Source organism: Tinamus guttatus, unplaced genomic scaffold (assembly GCF_059628265.1).
Source record: "Tinamus guttatus ecotype Peru unplaced genomic scaffold, ASM5962826v1 Tinamus_guttatus_pri_ptg001087l, whole genome shotgun sequence".
Lineage (NCBI taxonomy): Eukaryota > Metazoa > Chordata > Aves > Tinamiformes > Tinamidae > Tinamus > Tinamus guttatus.
In genome coordinates this window covers 2,498,264-2,520,681 of record NW_028289621.1, presented here as the reverse complement: position 1 = coordinate 2,520,681, position 22,418 = coordinate 2,498,264, and the positions used below count along the sequence as shown (strand labels likewise).

Genomic DNA, 22,418 nt, shown 5'->3' with positions numbered 1-22,418 from the left:
AGCAAAAGACAAAAAACATTAGGATCCAAATGGCAATGAAATTCCATGGAGGAATCTTCTCCTTCCCAGTGAGACACTTCTTCCAAGGCATGCTTAGGTGGTGGGAGGGGTATGAATGCTATATCTTACACTAGTTTGTTGCAGGAAAGTGGAGAAGAGTTTACCTTTCTTCAACTGCATAGCAAGACTCTCTAGATATCTTGGTACATATACCTCATTTAAATGCTCCTTACACAGCTAGATGTAGACCCATCTGATTTAAATGTATTTGCATGAGATGATTGTATCACCTCTGAAAGCACCAAGATTTTAGGAGACAGAGTTACCAACATTTTAATGTTACTTCTTGGGTTTCTGTGAAGTCTGAACTAGCATTTTGTTTTAGAGGAGAAGGGAACAGAAGGAAAGAAGCAATTCAGAGAGTGCTGCTTCTAAGCTGCAGATATGAGGGTATGACTTAAATTATCTTCCAGAACAACCTGTAGAAACTGGCCTCCTTGTAACGGTAAAAATCTTCAGATTTGGATCTGCTCATGCAGAGTGCAGCCTCAACGCTAATCTCCCACGTGCAGAGGGCTTTAAAAACTACCTGGTTTCCTGGCCAGCTCTGCATAATAAATATGTGTGACCTATAGAAGCTGCCTAGCAGGCCAGGGCTAAACCCTCTCTGCACTGCTCTTTTAAAACGAGCAGCCATGTGTCTATTTGGAAACCTTCCTGCTCGGCCTCAATAGCTATTTGTCATGTTCCCTTAATGCCACAGCTGTTTGGTTATGCCAGGTCATCTGCTTTTATTAGTCCTTTTCCCAGCGCCTCGTGAAACTCACACCAGTCATGAAAAGATTCTTATCTGGGTCCCAAAATAGCCCTTCTCTTCCCCCCTCTCTTCCAGCGACCCTGGATACTGGGGTGTTTTTCTTCTTTTCCGCGGGTCGGTTTCCTGCCTACCTGCTCTGCCATGCGGGCCGGGGTTCCCGCCTTCGTCGCGGGGCTCCTCGGCGGCGCGGGCGTCCTGCTCTTCCTCATCGCTTTCGGGACAGATTATTGGCTTCTAGCGACAGAGACATGTGGAGTCTTTGAGCACGAAAATGATACCCTTCAGCCTGGGGAGGTAAAAAGTGAAACCCTGCGTTACTTTTGGAAGGGAAAGAGTTAGCTTATTTGAACAGTTTGCTATAAAAATGCTTAGGGCCAACACGACTACTTTAAATTTGGGTGCTGGCAGTTTTGAATCTGTGATAATATTTGTGCTTATTGAATGTGACCCACTAATGTAGAAGCTCAGCCTGAGCTAACTTTGTAATCAGAACCAGTGTTTTCGTAGCATCTAGCATTCGACTGAGGCAATCTCTAGCAACCATTAAAATCAGCACTTCTGTGTTCTGACAGATATTAATGTTAGGGAATGAAAAACAAAAATGTAATAGCTTTACTTGTTGACAGCATTTGCCTCTAAAAACAAAAGATATCTCCTGATATTTGCCATTAAACTATTTTTCCCTCTGTAGTTTCTTCATTTAAAAATAGATCATATTTTAAAGTGCAGAACTTGGCAATCAGTTAAATCTCAAGTGATATGACTGCAGCACAGACAGAAAACAAAAGTGAACATCAAATGCATAAAAGAGAGCAGACAAGAATTCGTTTCCATCTAACATGAAAAGGTCTATATATTCTAAAATTAAGTTTAATATAGGATTTCAGCTAGCAGGAAATGCAAGTTTCAAGACAGTTTTGTTATGTTTCCTATAGTTACTTTTAATATTGCTTACTTATAGAGCCTTTTAAAAAGCTTCATTTTAGCTGAACTTGCTACTGTCTAACTGTTCAATGAAATAACAACCAGATCAGTTCCCTGAACCTCCTGCTCCTCAAAAATACTTTTGTGCCAACAAATGTGTGGTTTCAATTAAAAAATGACAGAAACTCCTTGTTCTATCCAGCCTTTTTTGTCATTTCCAAGTTCAATCAAGTTTGGTTTGATTTTTTTTCCTGGTGTGCTGTGCCACGTTTGGTAACGTTGGGATGCCAGCATGAAACATTCTCTGTAGTTCCAGAATCTCATAATGAAATGTAGGGCACTGTTTGCTTGAATCATGTTTCTAGATTGTTTTTTTCTACTGAAAATAAGTACAATGGAATGACCGCCTAGCAGAAGACGTGGTCCTTGCTATGTGAAGCAGTGCAATGAAAGGCTGGTGGGGCAGAGCGCAGTGCACGGAGCAGTTCTTGTGCCCTTAGGAAACGATGACATTGACCGTTGCACATTTTTGTTTGCGCTGCTGTCTTTTGAAGTGACTAGAGATGTTGCACTGCACAAAACAAACATCTCAGGCTGCTCACATGTGCTCTTGGCACAGCGTTAGTTTGCTTCTTGCTGAGATAGAGTGACTTCAAAAGTGGCAGGCCGGAATAGGTACAGCTTTTATTCTTTCCTCAGAGATATTTCATTTCTGTTGCAAACGCTTGAACAGCTGTTGGTGGTTCTGTACAGCAGACTGTGCTTTTACCTTCTCCAACTTTCCTTAATCTGGCAAAGTCTATCCCTAACAGACAATGAGGATCTTGGATTTCTGCCAAACAGTGGTTAAACATGCCGCAGTGACCCTGTCAGCGGACATCATCCGATGACGCACAGTCGTCATCGTTTGGATTTTGTTCTGCAAGTAAAAGGAGAGTCAGGTCAGAGCTCCAGAAGCTGCCGTAACTTGGGGCCTGAAGACTTCAAGGCAAGGGAATTATCATCCAATACCTCCCCATTGAGATCCAGCTGTTTTCTTCACTTCTCTGCTGTGGGGTCTAATCCTGTAATGGGTTTCTCTATTCTCCCCTGATTTTTTGACAGTTATGCCTTCTTTATCAAATTGTGACAATCAGTTTTTGGTAACTAATCCAGGATTTATACTGCAATATCCTCCCTTCTGGAAAGACCTAAAATTTGCTTTTGCAGGTCTGGTCTGTGGGTTGAAGCAGGTGCACCAGAAAAGGACTATTTGTCAATGGTCTTAGCCTGGTTCATGAGAAGACTGCTAAATACAGAGAGTAATTTCTGCCTCACATAAACTCTGTACAGCTTCTGCGGGGTTAGGCAGCTGGACAGAAAGGAGAAAAACTTTGGGCAGATGTTTAGAAGAGGCCCAGCAAGAATTTTAAAGCTGGGTTGTCCTCTGGGACCACACATGGCTCCTGCAGAGTATAAGTAGTAGGAAGAACATGAGTCTTGTTGCTTGGGTCAGTTCTAGAGGGTAAAACGTTGCTCTGGCGTGTAATTTTGATGAGGCAGGAAACCCAGTGAAGCAGCTATCTCTGCATCCCCCAGCTCCGCACAAACCAACCCAAACAACAAGTTCCTCCAGCAAATAATGCAACCAGAGGGCTGTTGCCAAGGAATTTTTCTGCAAGTGCAGCGATCACCCCCCAATCAACCTGTTCTTTATTCTTCCGTAGGCCGAAATACTGACCGAGGTCAGAAAGGAGATCCTCACTTTCCATCATGAGGGCTTCTTCTGGCGGTGCTGGTTCTTTGGTGAAGGCGACGTAGGGACCATCTGGAGCTTCTGGTACAGTGAGTATCGCCGGCTGGTCGGTGTTGCTGTTAACACCCCTGGGTACGTTGCTGCCATAGGTTCATGTCAGCACTGCCGTTCAGAGCCTCTGATTCCCCCCGTTGTATTTTTAGAGTTCAGTCATAATCAGAATAGCAAGCGGCCAAACAAGGGCTTCCGTAGAGGAGAAGTTGTCTATTCCTTTTGTTTTTAACTATTGTCATCTGCCATCAAAAGCAAACATGAATCACTCTTTTTGTGCGTCTTTTCTTATTTTTTAGTTGGATTTTGTTCCGGGGTCAGTCATGTAGGAATCATTCACTGCTTGTTAAAATATCACCTACAAAGTGTCATGGGATGATGACTTCGACCCCCAAGGACAACTCTCCCTTATAATCTCTGCATGTTTGAGTTCAGCTGAACGACTGCTATATTTGAGCCTATAGCTTTTTTTGTCCTTAATTTTGCTTTTTTATTAGTGTTTTCAGCCAGCAGGGTATTGCGTGCTGCTATCTCTCCCTGATTTCAAGAAGGATAAAGCTGAATGTGCATGGATGCAATCACCTTGGGGTGCTCAGAACTTTCTCTATAGAGAATCATACCCAAATGTGTTCATGTCTTTAGGCGCTTGAGGGTGTTTTTTTGTTTGTTTGTTTGTTTTTTTAAAGAAAAAAATCCCGCCTGTTTTGTTTTTCAAGGTCACTGAAATCGCATGTGCAGTGCTTTCACTGTGACCAAATAGGAGGTTGATGCAAGAAAATCTCTTTTTTTTTTTTTTTTTTTTTTTTGGAAGCACATTCGCATCTTCAGAAATCGAAAGAAAAGGTGAAATTCACTCTGAGACACCAGTTGGTGCTGACTGGCAGCCCATGTGCAATGAAGTGCAGGTCTTGGCCCAGTGGATCGGGTGCTCGCACTGAAAAGAGCAGCCGAACGAAGGCGCCCCGCAGCAAACAGCGCCTGGCCCAGCCTCCGCCGGCAGCCGACCGGCCTGGCTGAACGCACGGGGAGTTATTAGAGGACAGCGACTCCCTGGATGCTGCAACCTTGGGGAAGCACCAAGGAGGAAAGCAAAAATCTTACTAGGTCTTAAAGTAGGTCTGCGGGAGGCCAGGTCTACCCCTGCACTGGGCTTCACTGCGCCCGGGCTGCTTTGGTCATCTAAAAGATGCGCATGGGGCCGCGAGGAGCCTGATTGCACAGGGGATCTGTAGGGAAATAAGGCAGGTCCCCACCATAAACTCACTCCATGGTGATTAAAATTTCAGATGACTTTTGTGTCCCTCACTCCCTGACCTCTGTTCCCGGTATAAAATCTTTTAGGAACAGTTCCTGCCACTGTTCAGTAGAGAAATTGAGTTTTTTCATACAGATTTTTTTTTGTAGCAAAAAAAAAAAAAGAAGAAAGGCTCAAGAGACAGAATTTACCATCTAATTACATTATATGGAAATACATTATATAATATCATGTCACCTGAAGTAAAATGACTCTTTTTGATAACAGGCAAATTTGTATTACTTCTTTAGGTATTTATTATAATAGGATTGATCATGGGAAATTAATTTGCTGCTCTCATGGATGTAATAATTAATTCAATAGGTATTCCATAGTCAATTTAGCATGAACTAATGTCCACCTATTATAAAGTGTTCCTTTGAGCTGGAGAACATATTTAAATAAGTGGCCAATCATTAATTAATTCATTTAACATTCATTCTATTACCGTTAATCATGATAAGCCTCAGTGGTATTAATATTGATGGGGCACTTGCAGTCTAATTGTGCTACCCTTTCTCACAAACCAGAGGTCTCAGAAAGTAGGTTGTTCCAGTACCCAAATATCTTAGCCTGTTTCAGGGAGCATGACAATTTTCTAGAGGAAAACAGCAATGGGAATATATGCACTAATTTGAGTTTGAAACCACCACGTTTCATGATCTGCCTCAGACTCAGCTGATGGAGGTAGGGTCCTTATGGATGGCATTCTCACATCCTGTTTTATCTCCCCTCTCATTACTTTTCTTTCTAACCACAATTTACTCACCTTGTACTTGCATCTCCAGTCTGCTGACTTCAGTGGCTGCTTCGCAGGTTTTGCAGAATAGCACATTTGTTACCTGAATAGTAGAATTTTGCATAAAATAAAGCAAACTTTTTTGGTTTTGTTCTTTTTCAGCCAGCCAAGCCCATCCCAAGTTCTGCATGCATGGCTACCTGTTTCCTCTGCCCATTACTCTTGGACCTATTCCACATCCTTCATATGATACAACTGCAGGTAGGTTCTCCACCACCTCCTTTTCCAAAAAAAATCAGTGCATGTCAGTGTTTCTTTCATTGCAAATGTGTGGGGAAGAAGAAGAACGTATTTGCCTTTCTGCACTCTGTGTAAGAGTTTGCCAGACACCGTTTAGTCCCCTAATTTAATGGCACTTGTGGGCTGTACACCAGCTACTTCCATTGGCCACAGCCAGGGCAAGGGGAGCAGTTGGGTCTGCAACCACAACGAAACCAGACAGAAAGGAGGATTTCATAAATCCCATACAATGGTGAAACTCCATATGTGTCTCCTAGGGGAGCACAGCTCCTCACCACCCTTTATTTTGGGGAAGAAGAGGAAAGTGCAATCAAAGCTGCCCCAGCAGCTACTCCCAATGGTGAGGGACAGCACTAAATCCATCTCTCTCACCAAGGCAAAGGGCTTCTGCTCCGTGACCAAAGCCAGAGCCTGGACCTGGCCAAGCAGAGAGGTGAGGGAATAAAATACTGCTCCTGGGCTGGGCTTGCACCTGGGAGAGCCCTGGTGCAGATTTGTTACAAGGCGAGATAAAAAAATCATTGCAAAATCAGTTGAACGCCAAGTTCTTAGAAGATCCACTTAAATGAGAGACTCATTTCTTAATGCACCAAATACAACACGGTTGGAGAGCTTTCCTTTCAACCGGTTCCCTTTTTATTTATGTTTCTCCATATTTTCAGAGTTCTTTAATGAATCAGCTGCTGTTAGGAATTTTAATTTGCTAAATTGGTGGCAGCAGCTAGAATTAATTCAATGATCTTTTTTGAAATGAATTGATTTCTTTAAATAGTGTGCATCACTCTGCGTTGCCTCTGGGGATCTGGGGCTGGCATGCTGCACAAACAAACATCTTGACCTTTTCCTTAGCCTTTAGCAGTACCTTTTTATTTTTATTTTTTTTATGAGGAATTAATTAAAAAAATATATTTGTCAGTGGGAGCATTTGAGGTAGAGTAGCTATTTCTTTTGCTCTGCTGTGTGAGATTCCTGCCTCGGGGAACATGCTGCAATATAAAATGGATACAAGAAACTTGTCAATGGTTAAAAGAATAGCCCATTCCAGGCTTTGTATAACAAACATCCAGGTTAAGCGTGGCGATTTTTTTCACGTGTGGGAGACTCGTGATGTCTAATTTCTGAATGATCTTGCTAATAAACACACTAATTTTTCCATACTAAATGAAGGGCCTTTTGAGCCATCTGTCCCCGTCTGTCAGCCCTGCCACGAGCCCCGAGTGCAGCCTCTCAGCCATCCCTCTGCCACCGGCCGGAGAGGCGGGAGCCGGGCCGGAGAGGCGGGAGCAGCATTCCCAAGCCACGGAGCACCCACCGGCCCCGTGCGCCTCGCTCGCTTCCTTTAAACCACTCCATACTCGCACGTAAATTATCACCAAAGCGATGCAAGAAGAGGGGCCCTCCAGTCTCCTCTTGCAGCGTCGGTTCTGGCTGCTCTGCAACCTCTCAGGCTCCCCAAGAGGAACGGGTGATGCGAGGTTAAACATGAAAATGAATTCTGTGGTTTTGGAGAGCTGAAGATACTTACCTTTCTCTAAGTGGCTCTTCTGACAAAATGGTTTGAAATGAGCAAAATGTATTTTCCCTCTATCGTATTTCTTCCAAGTGTGAGTCAGAATGACTTGTTTGCTCATGCTCAGCTCCAGTCCTTGCGACTTTTCCTTCTGAAAAGCAGCAGGCAGAGCAAGAGGGGACAGGCCAGGAGGACTGGAGATGTCAGGGGAATTGGGAGCAGGATGCCAGAGCATTTTCCCTTGAAGATCATTGCCTTTGGCCAAGCTTTAGGGTAGGGATGAGAAGAGAAGGCAACTCGGAGATGGGAAGGAGTGGATCCCGTCCCATCCTTCACTCTCGCATGTCTCGCTGGTGACATGGTTCCCTCACCGACCCTTTCAACCTCTTGCACTGGGTCCAGACCCATTATATGGGGCTTGACACGCAACCCCCAGAGCTGGTTCTGGCCTCCTAATCGCAGTGTCCATCGCAGCGAGGTTATTGCGCGTGTGCCGGTGCCGTGGCGCGCTCCGACGGCCGGTGCGGCGCCGCGGGCGCCTCTCCTCCCCGCTGACCGCGCTCCTCTCGCCCGCGCAGTGTACCGAGGCTTCTGGACGGCGTTCATCACCCTGGCCGTGGCCGCCAGCCTGGTCGGGGGGTTCCTGCTCGTGTGCGGGGTGCCCTTCGGCAGCCCCCGCTTCTACAAGGCCGGGGGCGGATTCCTCCTCGCCGCCGGTAAGCTGCCGAGCGCCGGGAATCGGGCGGCCGGGACGCGGAGGGAGGCGCACGGATGAGGCGGCGCTCCTGGAGAAAGCTCCAAGGAGAAGCACCGACCTTAAATAAACGATTTCCTCCCCTTTCCTGGACAGAAATAAGCTGCTATGCTGCACTAAGCCTTAGCAATTCCGTAGCTGTAGGGTCTGGGGCTGGCAAATAGGCTTTCTCCTTTGCTGCTGCCAAGCTGAGGGCCTCCTCAGCACCCCGAGGTGCAGAGCTCTGTATGTCCATGGCCACAGCATCCCTGGCATTAGCGAGCTGCATCCCACTCCTGCAAGCAGCCTTCATGTTTGGGCCTCTCCTGTGTTTCTTCCTAGCATCTGAATAGAGCTGGAAACTCAGTGGAAGGACGTCCCAATGATTTAAAACTGGAGGACATATTTAATCTCATCTGCAAAGACAAAGCAGTATCAAAGCAGGAAAATGAATTAAAAAATGACAAGCAGTCATTATCTCCATTAACATTGCCAGTTATTCCACTAAATTATCACCATTTTCTATAAGTTGGGTTCTTTCCTTTTCTCAGAAAGAGAATGGGTAACTGGCTTAACTGTAAATTGATTTATAACTGTGATTCAAACTGGGAAAAACATCTTTATAGCAGTCTAAACAGGCAGAGGTTGAAGCTCAGATGAGCCATGCCAAACGGAGACCTTCATTATGAAGTCAGGCCTTTCTCTGAAGCCATTACAGTTAATTAGGGACCCTGCACCAGGTCCTGCTTCCTCAATCACGGCAGGAATGAAACAAGAGCCAGTTCCTTTGCTCCCAGTTTCGGCTTTTAGTATGCGTCCAGTTTTTCCACTGAAAACATTCAGGAAAATATTTAACAAACGAGGTCTGATAAACGACCCTGGAAGCACTCCTTTTAAACTGCCTCCAAACTCATCATGCCCTTATGTTATTACCTTTTGCTAGTTTCCCATTATTTAGCTCCCTGCCCGTTTTACAGCTGCTTTTCTAATCCCTGTCTCCTCCAGATGTACTAATAATTAGCCATGTGACACCAGCTGTGCTGCTTGTTCAGATGAAGCTAGATGACATCTATCTATTTGTCTAAAAAATCTAGAAGACACTAAATCAATGTGCTCCTACCTGCCTCTGCTAATTCACTTTGCATTTTGTCCAATTTCCCATTTGCCTCCAGGTCTTTCGTTATTGAAATAATGGCTAGCAAGCCTTTGGATACCTGCTTATCTCTCTCATATATAGTTTATTAATCACTTGCTTGAGCTTAATTTTTCTAAAGGTAAATATTCCTGGTGTTACACGTATGAATTCCATTTGGGAAGGCAAGAAGTCTTCTACAAAAGCCATATTAGGTACTCAGTGCCTCTAGTGAGTGGCACTGGCAGCTTGACATTCATGTGATTTAAAGTCATCTCTTGCTGTGAGGTTGGGGCCATACTTGAATTCGCTTAGATTTGACACCCTGTGGTTACCCCAATTAATGCACTACTTCAAACCACTAAATCTTCTGCCAAAATGGGAAAAAAATGAGAGTTCTCCCATTCTGACACTGGCTAGATTTTAAAGAAAATTGGAAGTAAAACATCACACAGAAAAGAAAATAGAGTAATGTTGAAATACTGTGTTCATTTTTTTCATTGTTTTTGCAGTTTTTGATTAAAAGGTTGGGACATCAAGTTTGACACTTTTCAAGAGAGCAGCACATAAAGCTCTTGGCATTAGACAAAGATGCCACTGTTGAAACAGAGTTTGTATTAACACAGCTTCAATTGGAGCAGCAGTCGTTGTTATTAACTACCATTAGGAGCAGTAAATTCAGTTGGAAGAAACTTACTGCTGTATTTTTGTCTAAATTAAAGCTAAAGAACACAATAGTATTCCAGCGTTTTCAGCAAAGTCCACTTAGACTTTCTGCTAATATTGGGTGTTCATCACCCCGTGTTTTTTTCTTTCTACCCCTTCTAAAAATATTTTGCATAGTTGTCCCAAGCAGTGGGAACAACAGGTTTAACAGGGCTTCAGTCCCCAGCTGCTCCTCCCTTTTGCATGGCAGAACGTGGAGTGATGATGCAGCAGAAAGTGCAGATTCTCTTCTAATCATGGCCCGTGGGCCAGTGTTAATTAACCTCTTTGCAAAAATGATCTTCAGGAAGGGTGAAAAGGTTGGCACTTCATGGAGCAGGGCTGTAGTCTGGCAATTAGATGGCGAGATTGGGCACTGAAACTGCCCGAGGCTCCGGCCACCGACTCTTGAGGTGCCCCAAAATAGAGCCCTGGTTTGTCCTTAGCTTCCCGCGCATCCCTCTATCCAGGTGAAGCCACGGGACCTGTGGGATGGCACAAGTCAGCACAGCCCCTTTGCCCATTTGCTACCGGCGGGGAGCGAAGGAGAGGGATGGGCAGGAGGGACCGCGGATGCTGCCGGAGGAAACGATCCAGCCCCTTTCTGCAGCCTCCAACCACCTCCAAACGAGAGCCGTGGTTGATCATTGCAGAGCGATGAGGCAGTAGCCACTGAGAGGCTTGAAAGATATTCTTGGCGTAAATATGCTCCCAAGCACATTTGTGGTTAACCAGATGCTGCTGGATTGCTTTCAGAAAGGTGACCTTGCGTGCGTATTGCTAATCTAGTTTGACTGAGAGCAGCGAGGTGCTCGCTCCAACTCCTCTATCACAGTCACACATAGACTCACGTTCAGCTCTTCTAATTGTACAGCTCAGAAACAGCTCTTGCTTGCAGAACAGAGCATTTTCCTTCAAAACACGTATTACTGTATGGAGCTGCTGATGAGCACAGCTTCCTCGAGGACAGCACTGGTAGGAGAGATGGGCTTCCAGCTCTAAATTATTTCAAGGATTTTAGTGTGTCCTTCTATTTTAGTGGGGAGTTCAGTGTGTTAGGATGAAGTTTTTATGGCTCAGTCGGAATCCTTGGATTTTCTTTCCAAGATGCCCTTTATTTACTGTACTTTCAAAAGGACAAACCTGGTCGTCTGCCAGCTACCGTAACAAATGTAGCGCTTAGTGGGTGGTATTTCTGAGAGCTCTTTCCAAAAAAAACCAAGCCATCTTCCTTGGTTTCCTCTGCTGGGTGACTCAGGAAAGGCAGCCGGATCCTGCCTGACATTTACTGCACTTGCACTGGTACATTTATCTCACCAACCAGCCTTTATCCTTGCCAAGCTGCTTTCAAAAGTGACCGAGATGCATGAGCAAATAACGAGTCCCTTGCTTGTCTTTCCACCATCTGACAACTCAGACTTGACTTTGGAGATCGAAATAGGAAGAAAGATACTATCTGGTGACTAATTTTAGCTGGTTTCAATAGGCAGACGACAATATGATTAATTATAATTGCAGTGAAACCAAGAAGGGTGGGTGAACACTGTTTCTTCTGGAAACAGTGCCTCGGTTCTTTAGATGAGCCCACTTTGCTGTACTTGTGCTCCTCCATTTTTGTTTCCTTTGGGCATTTTGGCAACCAAGTTTGAAAGCCAGGATGTCCTTCCTCCAGACCTAGGGTGATCATAGAGCTTGCAGTGTCGCTGCAGGAACCTTGCATCAGCTGCAAAGTAGCGTTAAGTGAAGAAGTGACCTGAGATCAACCTGACAACTTGGACAAGAGTAAGGAAGATACCCTGAAGAAACCATGCAGACAGATGATGAACACGCGGGGAGTTTTCAAAGCACCAGTGAGAATAGTGAGTACATCAGTCCCCTCTGCAACAGCGCTGATTGCACCATTAAGGAAAAAAAAAATCAAATCTTTTTGGCAGTCTTGTGGCTGGAAACTGTTGAACCTTATGCTCAGGTTCCTCTTCTCTGGTCATGAATTCTCCAGTCTGGCAGTTCTCAGGCTTTTTGCATACCACAACAGCTAACATTTCTGCTGAAGGTCAGTGTTCATCTTCTTATCAACATCTCTACGAGGTAACTAGTGAGAAAGGTAAACAAGTTGCTAATGGTCAAAGTTCATTTTTCTTGTAATTAGCTGATTGTATGAAAGTTCAGTAGCTTTCTGAGAATAAGAGTTAAAGATTGAGTTCATTCACCTATCCCTACAATTAGCAGCTATAAAGGTGTCACAGGGATATAAGTGAGAGGAAGAAAAAGACAGACTTCAATTTACTCACAATTAAGGTGCAACTCTCCTTCAGAGAGGGAAGACTGAGCACCAGGGCTTAGTTGTCTTGCAGTTAGTCCCTGGATGGTGTCAGTTATGTGCGAAGGAGAAAGATTTAATGCCCCACTTCAATTTTCTTGCTATTAGCCGCTCTTCAGAAGATGCCATTGACCTCATCAGCATCAAGCCCGAGTTTCACAGTTCATTTTTCCCATACCAGCCTAACGAATAAAGGCAACACGGGAAAGGGAGAGAAGGCAAGAGGTCGCTTTGCTAATTTAGTGGTCAGCAGAAACCACAGGGCTGTTGGGAGGGACGCGGGGATCATCTTGTTGGTGAAACCCATCACTTGCATCTACCAAACCCGACGCGCAAGAGCAGAGACGCCACCGCTCTCCTCCCCAGGAGGAAATTTCCACCTGCCCAAGTGATCTCTAATCCACCAGCCTGTCCCCATGCTGCTGTTAGCAGAAGGCTCATCTGGAGCAGAACCATCTCCGTGTACTATCATCGTGGCTTCCTCCGCTGGACCCCGGAGCGGTTCCTCTGCTTGGCACGATACCTAGTCCTCCTCTTCTCTTCACCTGCAGCTACAAAAGCATTTTACAGCCTTCTAGTTGCTGTGTAAATGTCAAGTCTCTGCGTCTGATCAATTCTTATTCGCTCCTGTTTGATTTCTGCAGTTAACACCTGAAGAACACAATGTCCCCAGGGCCTCTGTGCTCCCCAGCGCCCAGGGCAGGGGTGTTGGCACCAGTTTTGGTTCTCAGTAGAGCTGTGCAAAAAGTACAGATTTTTTTTTTTCAATTTGCTGACCAAGATGAGCAGAAATCTATGCATATAGAAAGCAAATTGTGACTGGAATAGAAAAAACATGTCTTTCAGCTAGTACTGAAACAGGAAGTCCCCCAAAGGACGCAGTAAAGTGAGACTTATTTAAAGCAGAAGTTCATGAAAAATCCAAGATGAAATATTGTTTGAAAATAAAAAGACCAAATACTTACTTTGAAAATAGGGAAGCAAAACATCCTCATATTCTCACTGCAGACAGATCATTTTTAATACCTAAAAATACAACAAATTTTAGACACATTTATGAATATTTGTTGTTTCTCCAAGAAAGCATTTGTTGTTGGAAACATGCTGCCCCCCCATTTTCAATCACCTCTCCTTACTGCACTCCTATCTTTATTTCTAAATTTCAGTTGTCCTTTTTAAGGTCTTTCCTCCTTGTTGCGAGCCTGTAAATCCCAGGGCCTCCTCTTCCTCAGCCGTAGGTTTTCTGGAGCAGAATTCACTTACTCGGCAGGATTTTTCTCATTTTTCACAGCGTGTTAGCGCGTGCTTAATTTAGCCTCATTGTTGTGGCTGGGCCGTCACCTCCAGTAGCCGTTTAATAATAAATCCGTCAATATTGAGAGGTGGTCTCCTCCTGGGGACGCCAAAGGGGCTGCTTCCCGGCTCATTAGCACGTTGATACCCCCAGGTTTCCTTCTCTCTGCTCCTGCGCCAGCAGCCGCTGCCTGAAGTCCCTTCACCTTTGTAATTAGGAACTGGGCAGGTGGATTTTAATCTGATTTCCTAAATAAATGAGATGTAGGCAAGCTCGGTTGTCCTGGGACTAAATTGTTTTTGGCTTGCCTGGGATTTTCCTTGGGCCCATGGTTTTTCCTATGGACTGGCCCATCTCAGCTGATCTTTATGGGGGGACAGAGGCTGCACAAATGGGAATTCTTGCAGCTGCAAAAATCAGCTGCTGGTGCAGGACAGAGCCCGGCCAGTGGAATAGTTGGAGCTCAAGTGTCAGGTCTTCCAGCTCGATGCCGGTTCAGGTAGTACCCTTAGATTTGGGAAACTTCCCCCGAAAGATGTAAGTAGAGGGGCCGGGAGGGCTAGTGAATCTGAAGGGAGCGAACCAGAGGCATCCAGCATGAGCAAGGTCAGCAGAGACATGCACAGGAAGCAGGGGCTGCCACAAAAACAGCTTGTAGGGATGTAGAACAGGCTTCAATAGTTCACAAAAAAATGCAAAAAAAAAAAAAAAAAAAAAAAGGTCCTTTTTTTTTCCTAAGAAAAGTAGATGCAAGAAAGCTCTAGAAAATAATGTATTGTACTCATGTCTTGTGTCCCTCAGAGATGACTTTTTTATTTGTCTATTATGGTAGGTATTATAAGTTAATGAAATATAAATTGATCTTTAAAAGAGCACTTTTCAAGGTTCAGCTGCTATCTAATTAGTTTAATTTTAAATTACATCAGTAATAAAGACTTAATTGCCTTCTTATCAATATATTGTATTCTGTATAGAACATGTGACTATTAAATATTCAATCATTTTCTTATAGTTGCTATTTTCAGCATATAACTATCAAGTGTAAAATATTTATTTGTGCACTTAATTTCAAGTGGTATCAAAAATCTTAACGAACGAGCGAGTGTTATAGCAGCTAGTATTTAGCTGCTAGCCTGCCTTTTCAGTAAACATAAGGATTTTTCTATATTCGGAAGAAGGATTTGAAATAACAGAGTGTTGGGATATAAAATATATTTGTATGATTACACAAATTGTGGATTCTTAAGATTCGAGGTCATGTCCTAGGGTATAGGAGACACTTCAATAAACTTGACAGCTCAGGCTGCAGAGCTTCAACCTTTGCAGAACATATGGTGAGGATTACTTGAAGACTATTTCGAAACCATAAAATTCTTGTTTTAGGCTACAAGATATGAAGCAGCAATTTCTAACAACAGATTTGCTAATATGCTTCGAAAACATGGTTAAGCTTTGACATGCTGTCTCTGACCTGCCTTTGAGGAACCACCATTGCTAAGCAGATATTGCACTGCCAAACTTTCCTGTTTTTCTTTGCTTAGCTTAGAAGCCAAGTTTTTCTCTTTAGAAGCTGCCAGAAAGAATAATTAAATACAGTACCAGCTACCTTAAATTAAAAAGCTGCAAGGGAGAAATTAAATGCAACAGAAGCCATAACACCCCAGCAGAGCTATATGGTAACATGTCAATTAATTTCGAACTGTTCACTAGTATAAAAATATTATCTGTGATGTGTTTCTTTCATATATCTATGCAGATATATGTGTATGTGAGTATATATATATATATATGTTAAATAACATTTAAATGGGAGTAGCTATATCAGATGTTACTGGGGTACTTTCAGCTCTGTCATCACATCATCAGTATTTAGTTTTAAATATACGTTGAGTTTTTAATGTGCTGTATATATTCTTAAATGTGACACAGTAAATAATACTGGGGCCACACTAGTTTTTGTCACCTGTTTCATACAGGGGAGATGATAGACCTGCATCCTCTTATCATCATCATTTTGAATTATGGAGAAAGAAGCTTCCTATTAAGATACCTCCATAAATCCATCCTGGGTAACGGGAGGTCAGGGAGGTGTGTGCTCTCCATGTGGTTTTCAGACGCAGCTGAACCCATCTTGTAAGAGTTGGCCTCATGAAATCTTCTACGTGTTTGAATATGGAAATACGAGCCCGGGAAGTCTCCGGAGAGATCTGCTATTTGGGTACAGGCAACTTGCGAGACCTCGGAGACCTCCCCCTTCCTAAAGCAGCCCCTGAGCTTGAACTTGCGGCTCGGAACTGAGCGGGGCCTCTGCTGTTCTGCCATCTGGGTGGAAAGGGAGGTAAAGAGAGTATCACTTGCCAAGGTTGTACCTTAAAAAGACTTTCTAGTCACATGATTTGAGCTGTTTATCATTATATTATGAAATAGCTCATCTGAGATTAATACATCATGGCTATCTGACTGTTTCACTTTATTATGTTTTATTTCTCCATGAAATAGGATCCTCTTGTCTCACTGCCATGTGCTTTGATGGTTGTTTGTAAAGCTGGTTTTAAAGAAGAGTAATGCAAGCGGCTGCAGCAGCCGCTCCAGTGTCTGCTGAGGATTCTGCTTGGTGCTGGGTCATCTCTCCAGCCCAGAGCAGTTTCTGTGCCAAATAAAGTTTGCCGCCAGCAAAACAATCCCCATATCTTCACATTTCTGGTGGAAATTGGACCTGACAGGACTTGGAGTAGTCGATTTTTCTTCTTGGTAAAGGCAAAAGTTTTTGTTTCCCTCTATAACTTATCTTAGGGGAAAAAAAAGACAGAACAACTCATCTCTAAAATGGGAATCCAGAATTAGTGCAATATGCATCACCATATAGTGAAGAGGAGCTGTGTTTCTGGTAATTTCATCATTACCATCTCCAACTGTAACCACCTCCCTGCCCTCAGCAACGCCCTGGGCCTGGGAGGCCAAGCAGGCGCAGTCAGAAGGTGACATCAAGGTGCCAAGAGCACGTGGCATCACTTGCATGTGCTGATGGATCCAAAGCAGATCATGTTAGTGGTGGATTTCTCCCGTGCAGAGTGGGTTTCATTTCCATGGGAATCCGAAGAGCAACTTTATGAGTAATAATATTGCATAATTAAGCTCTAATACAAGGGAACTGCACGAATAGGTGGAGATCCATTGCAGTCTAGTCTCAAGTTTCCTTTCTCTATTTCATGTGCTGGGTACACTCCGAGCATAACTGCCCTTTGTCTCTCTTCCTAGGATTCTTGTATCTGCTGCTCGTGTTGCTGTTTGTGCTGTGGAAGGAGTTTGCAGCCGACCTTCAGAAGTACGTTCTCCTGGAGAGAAGTGAGAAGTGCCTGGACGATGTGCCCATGCACGTCTACTACGGGTGGTCCTTCATGTTTGCCGCCGCGGGGGTGCCCTTGGTTTTGCTGTCTGGACTGCTCTTCTATCTTGTTGGCAGAGACATTATGAAGTCCCTGGAGTAAGAGAGAGCTGCAACGCCCAGAAAGCCTCTGAGAAAATCGGTGATGCTCCTTGTAGTGAAATACACCCCAGCTTTGAGGACTAGCTCTTTTTTTGTAGCTTTAAGTGGCAGCCTAGGTGCATGACTAGATTCACTGTTGAAAAGAGTCAGGCTGGAGCACTCACCACACAGACTCTTGATGCTTTGAAACCAGCCCTGAGCTGAAAATCCAGCTTCAGAATCTTGACATTTTGGAGGAATTCAGACATGTCTATGGGTTTTGTAGCTAGCCTGTCCCTGTGATGGGACAGAGCAGAGGCCTGGGGTGGAAATGCTGCTTTTCAGCCATAGGCACCAGCTCTTGGGGCCGTTTTCTCTGCAGCCCAAGGCAGGGGCTCCCCTGCAGCAACCCGGCCACTGCTCGCAGCCACATGCATATTCAGGAGGCCTGGAATTTTATGCCGTTCCCAGCATCCTTGTTTCTTGTAAAAGGTAATTGAGTCTGGCTGCGATGATGTACACTCTAATGTCTAGTTCTGAAAAGCAATTAAGGATGATTTTTTTTTTCCACTAGCTCTAATTGACGTCAAAGGACAACCATTTTAATGGCATGTCGGGAAATATCAGAAACTTTTTTTTTTCATTAAAAGCCCTGACTCTGAAGATATAAATGTACCTGGGCCTAATTTTCAATACATGAATAAACCAATTTTTGTGGCATGAGACTTAACTTTTTATTAAATAGCTCTTCTTTAAGGAACCATTCTGCTCTGCTCTCTGTCTTTCCTGAGGAGTGGGATTTCTGGCGACTCATAATCCAAAACCTGATGCAGTCATGGGTGAAGGAAAGGGCACGGGAACAGTAGTAATTTTTTATTATTTAGTTTTTTATGGTAGTACCTATTAGCCAGCTCAGAATGGGACCATATCGTATTCTCTAACCTACAAGAAGAGGCGTTCTAAAAAGACAGGCTGTGTTTGCCATTTAACTATTCCTGCAATTGCTCAGGTGTGCATTGACAGACTGGAAAAGTAATGCATGTTAATTCTATACAAAACTACTTAGGTACAAGGAGGTGAGGTAATTTATACGGTATATGTGGAGGTTTGTAAAAATATTTGAGAAATGACAAGATCTGATCTTGCCATCTTTTGCAGGTTAGTGCTTTGAAGTAGTTTGTTGGCCCCCTGCTTGTTGAAGTGATCTGCATAAATTTTAAATCAAACTTACTAAAAATACATGCTTTACTCATGAGTGTTATAGTTTGTGCTAAACATATATCTTCTAAGTAAGTTTTATGTCATGCTGTTGACTCAGTATACTTTATAAATAATGTAATGTAAATCTCTTCTAGGAAATAGTGAAAACTGTCGGCAGTGTAGAAAGTTTGGTAAATCTCTTCCTAAAATATTTTTTGAGTCTGGCATTTCTTTTGGAGCTAGTTCTAATTATTCTTTTGCAAGATTCATGGCATGAACAGAGTGAGAAATTGTCACTCTCCCATGTACAGATTATGTCTTTCATACGGCTTGGTCAGCAGTTCCTAAGTAAAATTCACAGTTCATTAAAATTCACAATTTCCATTAATGGAAATTTTGTTTGAATAGAATTGGCATATACACTTAAAAATCATGTTTTTTTCCGGTGAGTAGATGATTCACGGCACTTACAAATGCACATATATTTCAATGTTTTATTTGGCAATTTTAAAGTGCTTTTTTCGTGGTATCGTCTTGCTTTATGCCTGTGCCCCAACAGTTCTTCAAGTGATAATTTCTCACTATAAATTGCTTTTGAATAATTTTTGTCATTTAATTATCTATTCAGTGTAGAGATGAACACTTATGGTCACAAAGAATAAAAGTATATAATCCAGGAGCAGAAGAGGTCAAGATTTACAGTCACTTGCCTTTCACTGATCCCATAAAACAATCCAAGCATGCAGAAATGATGATCCCATAAGAGACACTAGGGCAGAAGTATGAGAATGTAGCAAGAAATCCATCAGACTTATTGATATCTGTGAAACTAAGGATCCCTGAAGTTGTGAATATGGAAGTGAGTTTTATATTATAGAATGAAATATTTATTAACTTTCTCCATCTGTTCTTTAAAAAATTTAGTGTAATATCATCAAGGCATTTATGGGCTGCATTTAGCTTGATCATGCATTCATGCCATCAGGAGTGAATCCTCCCTGGAGGCTGATCCTCATTCTGGATCAGCTCTAGAACAAGTGGGAGTTCAAAACTCAATCACTCTTCCCAAAAATGTAGGATTTTTAAATCATTCTTGAAGAAAGGAGTTTTAAAACTTTGCTACTGAGTGTACTGTGATAATGTACATTAATTTTCTATAAAAATCATTGTTTCTGGTGGGGAAATTTTGGAAATAAGCTGGTGGACTCAATGGTATGGGTTGAAATTATGGAAACCACAGTCTCTCCTCTGGTGAAGGAGTTAGAGGAAAGGCTATGAGAGACTAGTGACAAGGACCTAATTCTCATCCGGATTGTGTCACTGTAAATCACAAATAAATAATTCCGGAGACTCTAGTAGATTCTTATCGCTGCTAAACATCTGTAAATCAGATCAGAACAGGGACTAATGCATTCAAAAATGCATAATTAAAATAGTGATTTCTTATCACTCTGATGAATTTTAGTCAAGGATCTTCTCAAGGATGCTTTTCTCACATTAGCATTTGATGTTAGTAAGCAATGAATAATTCCATTTTTTCTTTCCAACATCTGGGACACTTCCTGCTTTATTTGCTACTTACTTAACAGAGTGTCGGAAATATTAATGATCTTGGGTGTCAAAACAGAGGCTGTGTGGATCACAGTCAGGAGGCAGCATTACGTAGGAGAGGTTGCATGTCTTGAGGTTAAGAGCCTTGATTTTGGTGAAAAAAGGTATCGCCCGGTCTAAGAAAAGCCGATTAACGATGGATGGACGAGGCCACTGTCAGGTGCTGAAGACCCAAGGGTAGTTTGAGGCAGGTCCCCACTGGAGGTGTCGGCGCTTGGTTCAGGTGGCACCGCTGGCTCCTGGGCTCCACAGCTGTGAAACTGCTGGGACGCCCTGGGAAGACGCTCTGGTGAGACGGTGTCACTGGTGTCAGTGCCAAATCCCAGAATTTCCCCTGGGTTCCCCTTGGTCAGATCCACTTTTCTCCCCATAGGCCAGGAAAGGAGTCCCCAAAGACCTGGATGTCACAGAAGTGGCTCAACCGCGTTCTCCTGATGTCTGCAGCCGGAAGGTTTTTCCTTTCTCATCCTAGGTAAATTATATGGTAAAATGGCAGGTCCAGTCCAATGTATGAGCACCTTGGAAGAACCTGCAGCTGGGACCTGGGCTGGGCAGCGGAGGCTCCATCCCCGCTCCCCAGCCCCGAGGGACGTGGAGGAGCTCCAGCTCTATCCCCAACCTCCAGATCTCGACGTTCCTGCGCCGGGGCCCGGCCTGTGCACTGCTGAATCAGCACGTTTGGAGCAGCCGCCAAGCAGGTGGGAACGGGGACAGAGGAGCAAATTGAAGCCCAAACAAAATTAAAATGAAGAAGTAAATAGAAGGCAGCTCCATGCTTTCGGCATCAGGCTGTACATTAGTGCAGGATTAAGTCGTATCAGCCAGAGCTCACTGTACAAGACTGCCCAGCACCTCCCTCCCCGAATCAATAGGCTGTACATGCTGCAGCACAAAGCGCTCTTATCTAGACCGGCACTTTGAATTTAGTGAGTTTGTTTAATCCCTGGTGCCTGCAGAGCATCACTCCTGTCTTCTGGGTTAATTTATTTATTCCACTGATCTATTTTTAGTCTTTTGAGTACTTGAGATTTGAGAAGCAGATTTTTTTTGCCCAACTAATTTAAAAACAAGTGAATTGAAAAAGTTTGTTTGCAGAAATGTGCTTGTTTTCCAGTCCGTTCACCCCGCTTTCCCTTGGGAAGAATGGCCACGAATGGCCTCTCCCATTGTGTCTAAATCAAGGCCGGATACTCACCAGAGCCTCTCAGCCTGTTCCTAGGAATTTGCTCTTCTCCTATTCCCGAGCATTGCTTATGCTTAAGGTATATTCCAAATGCTGCACTGCATTTCACTGGGAGCAGTAAAGGACACGGTGCTGAGCCGTGCTCATTGCATGAGCCGAAATGCTGCCTTTATGGTAGCAGGAATGCTTGGTTGAAGCCAAAAAAACCCATTGGTTTAAGCGGCATGACTACATAAATGTTTGCTGGGAAAAAGAAATAACAATGTGAAAAAAATGCTCCACAGCCCTCCCCATGATGCTGCAGGAGAGCTCATTACCGGTACCATAAAGAATCCCTCCTAATTAACCCAAGTGGTCAGTATTAAACATCTGCTTACGGCAGAGCAGGTTGGAGCTTCCTAAAGCTTTAGGGACTGCAGAGGGAAAAAAGAAATCGCGCCTGACCTTGGCTGACTAGATTAATGATGGCTTCATAAATGCTTGAGAAAATAAAAAAAAGCAGCCACTGAGTAGGGGAAGTTTAAGCATCCCTTGGGTGAAAAACCTGCTGGATTGGGGCAGCCCAGGGTGCTGGGACTGGTGCTCAACCCACTGTGCTGATGTCCTCAGCAAGGAAGATGGTTTTTTTTCTTTTCCCCATCCATCAATGCTTTTCCCTCTCAGCTTTCGCATTGTGCACATATATGTTATCCTAACACAAACACGTATACACTGACACCCACACACCTGCGCTTCACGCATTAAATATATATAGAAATGCCTGTTTTTCTCTGCAGCCTTCGCCTGCGCCGCAAACACTTCAAAGGCTTCAAAGCAGAGACGCCTGCAGCGAGGGCTGGAGCAGCGCGGCCGAGGCTGGTTGCAGCTGACACGGGATGTTTCAGGATCTTAGGGCATGAAAGATTCTTCATGCGTTTTAAATTAATTTAATTGGAAAAAAATTTCAAGGAGAAACAGGTTCAGATTCATTTTTGAAGGCTTTTCCTTTTTTTCACTTGAAAATATCAATTCGAGATTCAATGGGCCTTCAAATGGATGTTTTTAAGTGAGAACATGCTCGGTGCTTGGGACGGGACAGCAGAGATTTGCTCTCTGCAGCCTTTCCAGAGAGGCAGGACCTTCTGCAGCGCCGACAGGGCCGGGCTGCACACGGGGATGGGGTCTTGGCACCAGCTCCCCCTCGGGCCCTGCTCCCGGCGCCGGCGCTGCAGGTAAATAGAGACTGATCATGAGGGAAGCAGCAGGGCCCAGGGGCTCTTTCTGCTGCTCTCCTTCGTTCTTGCAGGTCGTTGGGTGCCCTGGGGAGGGCTGCAGGTGACCAAGGCTTGGAGATCCCCAGGATGGAGGATTTGGTCTCGTAAAACTGTTTTTTTGTTTTGTTTTGTTTGAGGTGATAACATCATC

The 22,418-nt window shown here is 43.9% G+C and overlaps 1 protein-coding gene across 1 annotated transcript; it reads left to right on the top strand.

Annotated features, from left to right (window-relative positions):
- The first annotated feature begins 946 nt into the window (after window positions 1-946).
- Window positions 947-17,042, top strand: LOC104576294 (transmembrane protein 182-like). Its single transcript, XM_088538462.1, has 5 exons — window positions 947-1,111; window positions 3,448-3,565; window positions 5,723-5,821; window positions 7,949-8,086; window positions 16,813-17,042. The coding sequence occupies exons 1-5, from the start codon at window positions 959-961 to the stop codon at window positions 17,040-17,042; spliced, it is 738 nt and encodes a 245-aa protein (XP_088394588.1). The 5' UTR covers window positions 947-958.
- Window positions 17,043-22,418: the final 5,376 nt, after the last annotated feature.